This window comes from Medicago truncatula, chromosome 3, assembly GCF_003473485.1.
Source record: "Medicago truncatula cultivar Jemalong A17 chromosome 3, MtrunA17r5.0-ANR, whole genome shotgun sequence".
NCBI classification, from domain to species: Eukaryota; Viridiplantae; Streptophyta; class Magnoliopsida; order Fabales; family Fabaceae; genus Medicago; species Medicago truncatula.
The window spans coordinates 26,649,973-26,662,723 of NC_053044.1; the positions used below are offsets into that span (position 1 = coordinate 26,649,973).

Consider the following 12,751-nt stretch of genomic DNA (forward strand, 5'->3'; position numbering starts at 1 on the left):
GGGGAACTTCTGATAACTCAATTGTTTTGCAGGAAATTATTCACTTCATGAGGAAATCAAAGAGGAAGAAAGGTTATGTTGCTTTCAAGCTAGACTTGGAGAAAGCGTTCGATAATGTCAGATGGGATTTCCTTAATTCTTGCCTTCAGGAATTTGGTTTTCCAGACATCACCATCAAGCTCATCATACATTGTGTCACCTCCTCCACATTCTCTATTTTATGGAACGGTAACAAAATGCCCCCTTTCAAGCCCACACATGGTCTCAGACAAGGTGACCCGCTCTCTCCTTATCTTTTCATACTATGCATGGAAAAGCTTTCTATTGCTATTAATAACGCTGTGAGTCAAGGAAGTTGGGAACCTATACACATCACTAATGGAGGACCCCAGATTTCTCACCTTCTCTTTGCAGATGACGTGCTTCTCTTCACTAAGGCAAAAAATTCACAATTTCATTTCATCAATGATTTGTTTAATAGATTTAGCAGGGCATCAGGTTTGAACATTAATATTTCCAAGTCTAGAGCCTTCTATTCTTCAGGGACACCGCAAGCGAAGATCAACAACCTCACTTCCATTTCTGGCATTCGAAGCACAACTTCCCTTGGCAAGTACCTAGGTTTCCCCATGCTTAAGGGCCGCCCCAAAAGAAGTGATTTCCAATTCATTATTGAAAAAATGCAAACTCGGTTGGCTTCTTGGAAAAATCGTCTTCTTAACAGAACAGGTAGACTCGCTTTAGCGACTTCTGTACTATCTTCCATACCTTACTACTACATGCAAATTAATTGGCTCCCACAAAACATTTGTGACTCCATTGATCAAACAACTCGCAATTTTATATGGCATGGTTCAAGTAATAAGGGAGTTCATTTGGTAAGTTGGAAGAAAATTACCACTCCAAAACGGTATGGTGGTTTGGGTATTAGAACAGCTCGAAACGCTAATACTTGCCTTCTTGGAAAGTTAGTTTGGGATATGGTCCAATCTACAAACAAGTTATGGGTGAATCTTCTTTCTGCTAAATATACAACAGGGCCTAACGTCCTTCAAGCGAAAGCTTCCGGCAACAATTCACCTTCATGGGCAGCTATCATTCGTGCAAAAGACATTTTCAAAAATGGCTATTCTTGGAGGCCGGGCTCCGGTTCCTCCTCGTTTTGGTTCAGCAATTGGTGTCCCCATGGTCTCCTTGGTTCTTCGGTCCCCATTATTGATATTCATGACATTCACCTTACGGTTAAGGATGTGATAAGCTCCAATGGCCAACACACCGAATCTCTCTACACTGCCCTTCCTCACTCAATAGCTGATGCCGTTAACAATTATCGAGCTACCTTCAATCCAACGGTTGAAGGTGTCTTCATTTGGAATCATAACAAGAACGGTGTTTACTCTACAAAAAGTGGTTACTCTTGGCTTCTCTCCTTCACGGAATCACCAAACATTATCAGCAACAGTAATTCTTGGTCTTGGATTTGGACATTGCAGGTTCCGGAGAAGTACAAATTTTTGATTTGGCTGGCTATGCATGACGTGGTGCCTACACTTTATGTGCTTCATCATAGAAACATGGCTGCGACCGCAACTTGTAGTAGATGCGGGGAAGATGACGAATCCTTTATGCACTGTATTCGGGACTGCAAGTTTTCGAAACCCATCTGGCAGAAGCTTAATTTCTCGGACTCACACTTCTTCTCCATCAGCTGCGCAAAAGATTGGATAAAAAGCAATGTTGACAGCAGCCGCTCAATCATCTTTCTGGCTTCTCTTTGGTGGATTTGGCTGCACTGCAACAACATGTGTTTCAATAACGAGGTCTGGTCTCTCACGCGTTTGAGCATTAGCATCCATAACTCAACAGAAACAATCACTAAGAGTTTTCAGTCCACTGCCATTACTGCTGGTCCTGATCGCTGGATTTCATGGAATAGCAGAAATTATAATTGCCACATTCTCAATGTAGATGGCAGCTGTCTTGGCACTCCAATACGTGCCGGTTATGGAGGTTTAATCCGCAACAACGCGGGGTTTTTTCTAAAGGGGTTTTCCGGTTTTATTCAGGCATCAACATGCATTCTCCAAGCTGAACTGACCGCAATTCTTGAAGGTTTTCGCATGGCGGTGAACATGGGAATTGAGGAGTTAGTCTGCTTCTCAGATTCTCAACTCTCAGTTAATCTTGTTTCAGGAGAAGTTTCTAGATTCCATGCCTACGCGGTGATAATCCAAGATATCAAGGATATCATAGCTTCACACCACTTTAAAATCTCTCACACTCTTAGAGAAGGAAACCAATGCGCAGATTTTTTAGCCAAGCTTGGAGCCTCGTCAAATGCAGCCCTCACGGAGCACCAAACCCCTCCTCTTGATCTCATTGACAAGCTTAGAATTGACGCTATGGGAACCTATTTCCTAAGAGCTTAACTTTTCCTTTATCTTTTCTTTTTGTTATTTTAGCTTTGTAACCAAAAAAAAATACAACATTTTTAGTTCTCCTAAATGAGAGGATTTGGTATTATGCAATAATCCAGCTTAACATTGAGCTTCTCATACGTAGCATTCCAATTTATTATGTCTGAATTACAAGCAATCAGAAGTTCAGGACAAGCCTATAGAAGCTCAAATTTTTCTAAATAAAACCATACCCTACACCGAATTAGGGCTCTATGAAGCCTCTAATACTCGAAACAATAGAAGAAGCATCTAGTAATTGGGGCTCTAAGACTAAGAAGGAGAAGATGAAAGGAACTAGCTACAAAATTAAAACATGTGTTTTCATTGTTAAGTTCTACATGATCAAGTAGAAATTGTTCCTTGTGACCTTGAAGTAGAAATTGAAATGATAAGTTGCAAAAATCATAACTTTCACTATATTGTCTGTTGTGAACATGCCAGCATACCAGTACATGATCAGAAATGAATGTCCCAAGATAACTGTCACTACTACAACGTCTGTCGGCTTCTTTTCCGTTTTCAAAAATAAAACGGTTTTATGGTACCCAAACAAATTTCGTTGCTTTTATGACAAACGATAAGATGTATGTATTATCATTAGTATTTAGTTAAAAGAGAATCAATTGTACGATGGAAAGTACAGATTTAAAAATTGTGTGAATAGAGCAGGGTACAAGTATATGATGACTTGGATAGTTCATTTCTCAAAATAAGTTGGCCTGTTTATTTTAAAAAAAATTATTTTTTTTAGTGTTCGTTTTCTAAAATTTATGTTCATTTCCTAATCTAAGATGCAATGAAGATTGGTTCAATAGCAAAAACAGGTTTAAATCAAGGGTTTCCAAATGAAGATTGATACGAATCATAAGTATTTTGATTCAAATCAAGGTAGAAATGATTCGAATACTTTTTCTTTTTAAACAATTTTAATCTGAATAAGAAGTTTGAAACACAAGGAGAATAAACTCGAGACTAATGATGAAATCAAATTAAGAAGGATAAATTTGATTCGAATCAAAGCTTCAAAAATGAAGTTAAACCCGAGGGACATACTGATTTTTTATTCCAAAATATGCCGGACAAAATTTATTTGAATCAAGACTTCACAAATCAAGTTTTTGTGTGAAAATAATTTGCAAAACTTAACCCAACATACATTATACTCAAAGCAGGGAGTGCCACACTAGGTATGAGAGATTTAGACTATAGGGTGTTTTACAAACTAAGCTAAGATAATGTAACAAAAACTACATGATTCAAACTAAACATCATCAAAACCAAACCTAGAGGATTAAGGTAGCAACTACAATAAGTACAATTTTTTGGCTATTAGACCTTCACTCTGACAATTCTCCTCAAGGTACACTTGTAACGACCTCTGGATAGTCACAACATTGAATATGGACTGTACAGTCCAGATTAATGGCCTGTAACGCCATGTGTTGGATCAAGTTGAACTTGGGTTCTAACCTAGATTAGACCTTGGCTATGTCCCAAACAGTTGCCTCCAAGACTTTAAGTTGATGGAGGTATGTTATAGCTTGTTTGAAGCTTTCCATAGTGCGGCCTACGAAAGAGGGGGACCACTTTGTGTGATCATGATCGATGTTTTTTGGTGATCACGGCCTTGGTAGCCCTCCTATGACTTTTAGCCTCTCTACTTCACGGGCCTGGTGGTTCATGGTGGAGAAGGTTGTTGCCTTTGTTGGGCCGTTAGAGCATGTTGTATTTGGAGCTGATTTCACACGCTTTCACTTCCCTAGCTTTGGGCCTTTTGGAGGCCTGCTAGTTGTAAGGAAGTTAGGGTATCTTTTTTTTTTTTTTTTTTGCTAAACTGCACTTTTCGCCCCCTATGTTTCATAATGTTGCAATTTTAGTCCCCTATTAAAAAAAATAGCTATTTTGGCCCCTTTCATCCCAAAATTGCTCAGAAGATGCCACGTGTCCCAGAAAAGGGGTCATAATCGCAACTTTTTGTAAAGATAAGGGGTCAAAAAACATATTTCCCTTATGTTAGGGGGTCAAAAGAGCATATTTCCCTAAACATAGGGGGTCACTTTTGCCATTTTTTTTAATAGGGGGCCAAAATTGTAACATTTTGAAACTTAGGGGGCGAAAAATGAAGTTTAACCATTTTTTTTATTTTGTCAATCCAGACGTGACATTGACTCTCCTGAACGTGTCATTAAACATATTCAGAGAGGTGTAATTTTCGTGTAATCTTCTCTTTTTTAAAAATAAAATAAAAAGCAAGTGTTGAGAGCAGAAATAAGATTGTTTTATTAATTATGATCTTATATTCATTCCCAATACAATACTATAACCTTGTAATTCCACTTCTATTATATAAATACTACTAGTTGTTAATTTTTTCAATCTGGGACTTCTAAAAAGTCTTACGACTTAATGTTTACTTTTCAAATTCCCCCCAATTCAAACTACGGTTCCAACAAATGCCAATAATAATTTTAAAAAATAGAATAAGGGATAGATAGGACACAAATAACCTAACAATGTAAATTAATAATGAATCTAGCCAATGCTATTGTACTACGGTAGGTAGTGCAAAAAATTCAGTGAAATTATTCAAATTTGAACTTGGTTGGGTTTCGTGGTTATCCTCCAAGGAAAGTTTCGTTTTCTTTAGCATTATGAAGTGTTTGTGTGTTCTCATTCTTACTAACTTGCTGACATGACATTATTCTTTAACAAACATATAAAGAAATATGACAATAGAGATAGTGACCTTTTGAGTAAAAATATGTATTATGAGTTTGTCGGTATGCGTGGTAAGATCAAATGCATAAATGTTTAAGACGCCGGCTGAATAAAATATGGCTACAAGAGGATATTTAGAAAAAACAACGATGCACTTATAATGTGAATCTAATTTCCTATACTAAACTAAGTAGTTGTTACACCAGGTTCCATTTCTTTCTATTTGTTTCTTACCAATCAAATTCAGTAACCTTTAAACAAATATCATATAGTTGAATCTTGAACCTTCTTCACATGTTCAATGGCTGGTCCAATTTAGAAAATATTAATGAAGACCTGCTTTGATAAATTATTTATCAACAAATTATTTATATACTTAATTTTTTACACACAAGGAATTGAGATGGTGATAAGTGTCAGAAAATAGTTAAGAAACATGTATATTTCAGACACATTGATTACTTGTTTTGCAAGTTACTTCATAAAAAGCTTGAAAATATTGAACAATTTTCAATTTATGCTCTTTATATCTTACCCTAACCTTTTGAGTAGGAAATTGCATGTCTGCACACTTAGAAGGCAATGAATCAAGAAGATATGCAAAGAAAAGCTCGTCAGGGCGAGCTTGGAGCAAGCAAGAGGCAAATCAAGTCAGAGAGCACCAAATTCAGGATTTTTAAAGCTTGCCACAGCAAGACATGGCGAGGCAGAAGCGACAAGGCTCGCCACAGCGAGCAGGAAGCGAGAACAAGGCGAGGCAAGTCAGAGAGCTCCTATTTTCAGAAGTCCCTTGCATGACCAAGCGAGGCCATGGCGACCTAGTTCGCCATGGCAAACTCACAGAGAGCTTGCAACGAGCTAAGTCAAAGAGTCCAAAATCCATAGAAATTGGGCTTCACCACAGCGAGCTTGACCCTCACCATGGCGAACAAAGACGGTTTCAGGCCACTTGTTTACGTGGCAGAAACCCACTGGTGAAGAAAGCTTCGCTCACCATGGCGAGCCACACATCGCTCGACAAGAAGTCACTTACTAGAAGTAGTATAAAAGCCATTCACTCATTTCCAGCAAAGTTATCATAGACTTTTTAGAGAGAGACATATACGAATCAAAAGGAGAAATCTTCATCTTGATGTTTCCTATCCATCTCTTCCGATTATGCAAGGTTACCATGGCAATGAGTAGCTTATTCTCAAGTTGTTGGGATTAGATGTAATTGATCAAACTCAGTATATATTCTTATTGATCTAAGCAATATATGATTCTAGCTATTCATGATATTTAATGTTATTCTTGTTTACTATGCTTTTGATTTTATAGTTTTGAATTGTTATTGAAAATTACTTTTTGAATCTAGGTTAGATAACATCTATTAAACTCTAAATACTAGAAATGGTTTTTGGTTTTGATAATCATATTATGTATCAAATCTTAATGTTACTGTATTGTTTAATAGGTTGAGAAATCGTCAATTAAACAATATGTTTGAACTCAAAACATTATGTAGACATAAATGATGTTGTCGAATGATACGTGGTAATATCGAGCGATAGCTAGAATCTATATGTTTGATCATGAAGATATATGCGACGTTTGGTCAATGAAGTCTAATCCCAGTATTTTTATGTCTCTGTCCAATCTCGTTTTATTTACCGCATAATAGTTCAAATAGTTTTCATAACAAAGAATCTTATAAACCCTTAACTTAGAATGATAATCATTGTTGAATGGCTTATAATATCGCACTAGTCCATGTGGAAACGATATTAAAATACTTACTTTTTATACTAATGAGTTACTAATGAATTAATAACTGTCGTTGTCGATAAGTTGTCATTTGTCAATGAGTTATTAATGAAGAATTATGTGGAGTATTAATATTTATTAATTGTTGTTGTCCATGTTGTGATAAGATGATGCGATGTGTTGTTTATATTGTTATGAGGTGAAGATTATGTTATGTTGTTTATGATATTATGAGATGATGATTATGTTTGTGTGTTAAAGATGATATTTATGATGTGATGATCTATGATGGTATGATTTGATTATTATGTGCTAAGTTATGATGTATATAATGCGATGAATATGAAGTTAATAATGATTAGAAGTTGATTGAGTTATTAATGAAATATTATAAGAAGATTTAATGTTTATTAATTGATGAAGTTTAAGTTGTTGAATGCTTTTGATGAATTATATGCTTATTATTATTGAATGTGAAATCTCACCCCTTTTGCTTGGAAATGTTGCTCTTCGTATGAGTAACTTGCAGGAGATCAAGTTTAAGTTGTTGTTAGATTGCTGTCGTGAGTGGACTATCTCTCACGTGTGTCTTTAGGTGCTCTGATACGTAACGGGATGAGAACTTTGTTGCATGCTTTTCTAATCCTTACGTATTGTTTATGAATTTACAAGATTAAGTTGTTAATTGAATTTTTATGAGATCTTTTGATGAGGCCTTCGTGCCAAGACTATTTTAGATGTTCAAATAAATTCCGCTGCGAAGTTTTTGAATATTATGTTGATTGAACTTTGAAGGAAAATTAGTTAATTATTCCATTTATGATTTTTATGAAGTGTGACATTCCATTTGTGATGATTACTCTGATTATTTTAATGAAATTTTTATGTTAGTTAATTGTATTGGTCAATTAGTCCACAAATTATTACCTTATATGTGTTTGGATGGAGGAAATATTATGAAGTGAAGAGACGTGAAACAGAATTAAAAGTCAGGAGATATAAAAAGGAAATGATAACTTGTGCTCTTAAATCACAAACTAATGATTAATGAGTCAAAAGTAAAAATATTGTGCCAGTAATCAATGCATTTGACTTTGATTTTTTTTTTTTTATTTCTAATTAATTGAATGCACAAAATTTAAAAAATAAAAAATAAAAAAAAATCTATTTTTAGGTTTCTTAACATGTGTCCTTATTTGGATTGTTGGGTTTGTAGACATGTGTTAACTACATTTTGTTAATACAATCGGTCTAGCAAGATGTCTTAAACATGTTGGTACGACATCATAGCGTGCCTTGATTCCGCCTTCTTGGTTATTTATTTTAAATGTGAAGATTTCCTGAATATTCTCTGAAGAGTTAATTCACGAAGAGTTGACCAAGAAGCGTGTTTCTAGAAGTAAGGAAATGCGGTTATACTTAACTTAGTCCTTAAGAATGTTGTTGCAACATTTAAGTAAACATCGGATTTGCTTCAGAAAAACCTATGCTGATATCTTGTGATTCAGCTGATGATTAGCCGGATTTGTGCATCAAGTTCATTTCGCATCAGGCTATATAAAGAAAGACTCAAGACCTAATTGTTCACTGAAGCCGTCATTTGTAAAAGAGTCATTTAGGGTTTTAGTCTGTTCTTTGTTAATTGTGAGTCACTCTTATATCATGTTGATGCATTGAGCTGGACTTTGTAGTTGAGTTGTAATTCTTAGAAATCACTCAAAGCTTGTAAGCACGAGTTGATTCACAGGATTAGGAGAGTGTCTCCATCTTGTTATTATTAAAAGGACGATCACTGGATCTGTGATTAAGAGGAAGTGAGCGGAGGTTCTCATATCTAGGACTAGGGAGAGTCTTAGGTAGAAATAGTGAGCGGAGGTTCTCGTATCACTTTCTTGGATTAGAAAGTGTGGCGTCCATGTCTATCCATTCCATTTCTTCATTTTTAGTCTTTTCACCATTTTCACCAACATTATTCAGAATTTGCTTCCGACGGCTCCGTGACACTCAACATTGTTTGAATAAATCCGCATTGCTACCTTCAATGACCATGATACAAATAAAGCACTAAACAACTGAATAAAATTATGAATATTTGTGGAATGGTATAAGTAACAAGCAACGTATCACTGCACTTGGGCATTTAAATGATGAATTTAATACCAGAACAACTTGATATCACCAGTCCACTGCATCACTGAATCTTATTGAGTGAATGTGATGATGTTGTGCTTATTGTACTTGAGAAACAAAAGAAAGAGATCACAACATTTCTGACTTGTATTATTCTTGTGACCCTCTTAACAAGTTCCTCAAAAAAAGACCTGTCCAATATGTTGTTTCAGCACAAAGTTATTGCAATAGGCAGGGAATCATGAGAATTTAAAACAATTATTCATTTGAAGGATTAAACTCTTTCTATAAAAAAAATCAACTAATAAAGAATTTATAATTAGAAAGTAGGTGAAAAGATTCATACCGATTGAACAGCAAGGATGTTTCTGGTCATCTTCATTTTCATTGTTGGAGCTTATGCCTTCACACCTGTCAGAATATTGAGCACTGAATTTTAATTTACCAATTTCCCTACCATCCAGATCCGACTTATGTTCTAAGTTATACACAGGTAAGATCCCACACCCCTTGATCCCCTCTGTTGACCACCACAATTCTTCATTGAGATCTTGATGCATGAATTGAAATGATAGGTTGCAATCATTACTTCCAAGTTTTTGTCTGTTGTAAGGATGCCAACATATCAAAACGTGATCTGAAATTAATGCCCCAATATAAGCGTCATGAATAACAAAACACCTGTCAACTTCTTTGCCGTGTTCAAAGATAACACAATTCAGGGGGAGATTGTGAACATGGAAGCACTTCGAAACAATGGTGCAGAATATGAAACCAGACAGGTTAGATTTTGGAATAGGAGGAATGGTTATTGAAGCCTTTGTTGTTTGAAAATCAAACTTGCGAGGAATTTGTGCTGACAAAGTAATTGTTGACATATCTTTGGAATTTTCCAAAGAAGAAATGGTGGATTCAAACCTTTCAGGAACAGTTACAGGGCATTTTCGGACTATCCTTATATCAGAAAACTCACCTCCTAGCAACCTCACATTGTTGACAATGCTTAGAAGTTTGTCAGCATACTCCTTGATTGTTTCTGACTCCTTCATCCGCTGCATCTCAAACTCCCTGATCAAATTCAGCACTTGCATCCCTTTGACTTTCTCATTTCCTTCATACTCTTGTTTGAGAAAATCCCAAATTGCTTTTGCTGACTTCAGAGCCATGATTCTTGTGAAAATTGCTTCAGAAACAGCAGAAAATAGATAAGACTTTGCCTTTGATTTTCGCTGCTTTCTCTCCTTATGGTTTCTGATTTGTGCAAGCGTTGGATTGTCTGGTAATGGCTCAACCTCGTAATCATCCTCAACAGCCTCCCAAAGATCATGAGTATCAAGATAAGCCTCCATTCTGGTTGGCCATAGGTGATAATTCTCACCCTCAAAGATTGGCAATTTTATGGCTGAGTTATCAGAGTGCATTTTCAACTCTTTGGTAAGTGTTTGGGTGTTTAGTGGAACTCTCAACCTCACCAGGTCCCTTAAGAACAAGAATGCTCTTGATACCACTGTTGGAATTTAGAAAAGAAAATTAAGCAGACTTATGAGTTCTGAAAACTGAAACACACACATTTCATTCCTTCTAACAACCTTTAAATACAAGAAACTCATAATCAGAAATAAACAAAAACAAAAACTGCCTATAAATTTGTACCAGAACAACATAAATTTGTAACCTCCCATAATTCCTATAATTAAAATCATAACAGTCATAACCATAGGAATACTGCAATAAACTCTAATAATAGGTTCTGATCCATATTCTCAACAAGTTTTATGCTACTCGTATGAAATATACAAGTCATGACATGTAGAAATCTGGATAGGTCGTTTTTCTTACCTATAATTTTGAGAGTCCCAACCAACTAAATTAGCTGCCTCAGTGAGAGCGGCTTTCCATTTATGCAACTTGTCATTATTGTGCTTCAAATCTCGCTTATGTTTTGCAAATGCTTGCTTGTAACTCCCGGTCTGCTTCCTCACATGTGATGGAATGTTGTAAAAAACAGGTATCACGGTCAATTCCATATATTGCTTGCATTCTAGAATCTTTTTGAGCTCATTTAAGCACCATTTTGAAGAAGCATAGTTTTCTGAGAAGATGACAATAGATGCATGTGACTCCTCAATGGCTTTGATGAGTGCTGGCGAGATCTCATCTCCTTTTTGAAGCTCATTGTTGTCTATAAAGGTTTCAACTTTCTTTCGGCTCAGAGCATCATAAAGATGGCATGTGAAGTTTCTGCGGGTATCCTCACCTCGAAAGCTAAGAAAAACGTCATATTTTTTCACAGATTCCACAGAAGAAGAAAACACTGTTTGTTTGCTTCCTAGCCATTAAGAATTCCAAGTGCTGCGCTAATCACAATGCTACACTCAAACATAAAAAATATTTGATGTTTAAATGTGCTTGTGCTCGGTTACTTTTTGTACTGGCAATCGTAATAGTGTTACATACTGAGATTCATAAATCAGATTGACATCAGATCAGTTAGTTCAAAGTTCCCATATTGCTCATATATCAACCTAGATAATGTGTATCTTTTGACCTAGAAAAGCTATACAATATGGCAATTCCACGGGCCAGATTCATTATTACTTTACATTCTTGTGCTATTTATGTCTAGTTTTATGTGTGGACTCCCATGATGTTTAACCTTGTTGCTTGAATTGAATTCTAGGTTTTATCGGGTTTGCTCTTCATTAGCCTTTTAATGTCTCTTCGTTTACTGAGTTTTTTCGTGTTCAAATCGTAAGTTATCGGCCAATTTAGTCAAAATTTAATCTCTGTTAAACATTGAGTAAGTAATTAACAAATATGAAGACTAACATATAGCATTCATTCTTCAGAACCAATTTGATATTTGTTACTCAATTTGAAAGACTAATTTGAAATATTTGTCAACAAAAGGTATGGTCAGTCAAAACTAATTTTATCAATTTATTGATTTGAAAATCTATGATCAATTTGACAATGATCTATGTAATTAGAGAAACTAGTAGTTAAATTAAAATTGAGGGAAAAAAGATCATACCAAAGTCAGAATCCAGCAATAGTTGAGGAGGAAAAGAGTGTAGAGTGACAGTCACAATCCCTAAAGGGCTTAGTTTATGTTGGAAGGAATGATGTGCACAACAGTTCATAATGCTTTGGTCATGATTTTATAATGGATTGATCAAAATTAAAATATAAAATAAAAATAACAAATTGTTTTTTACTCCTTCATAGAAGTTTCGTTTCCTATGGTGGTAATATAATACAATAACAATATTGACTTGGGTTCCAATCTAGTTGCTATGAAAGATGTCATGACATTTTTTTTTTTTTGAGAGGGAAATATGTCATGACATTATTATTAGTATTAGTATTTTTATGGAAAAAATATTAAGGGGATTCCATGCCTCATTGGGGTCAAGAAAAAACTCAAGGCCTACAATACAAGAGGATATTTTTTCTCAAAAAAAAAAAGAGATATTTCATCAAAAAAAATATACAAGAGGATATTTAGGAAAACAATGATGTACACATATAGTGTGAATCTAGTTTCCTATGTTAAACGAAAATAATTGGTGCATAAGGTTCCATTGCCTCTTTCTATAGTGTGAATCTAATCTCCTAAGCTTTCATCACCATAACTTGACCACAAGGTTTATTACTTTTGAAGAACCTGCAACAAATTTGAAAAACTATAGAATTCA

At 35.4% G+C, this 12,751-nt stretch overlaps 1 protein-coding gene across 1 annotated transcript; it reads right to left on the reverse strand.

Moving 5' to 3' along the window:
- Positions 1–8,076: 8,076 nt before the first annotated feature.
- On the reverse strand, positions 8,077–12,182 carry LOC112419890 (uncharacterized). Its single transcript, XM_039831237.1, has 4 exons — positions 12,088–12,182; positions 9,400–11,422; positions 9,084–9,244; positions 8,077–8,959 (listed from the first exon to the last, which is right to left on the reverse strand). Exons 2-3 carry the CDS (start codon positions 10,472–10,474, stop codon positions 9,204–9,206), a joined length of 1,116 nt encoding a protein of 371 aa, XP_039687171.1. The 5' UTR covers positions 10,475–11,422; positions 12,088–12,182; the 3' UTR covers positions 8,077–8,959; positions 9,084–9,203.
- Between the last annotated feature and the right edge of the window lie 569 nt (positions 12,183–12,751).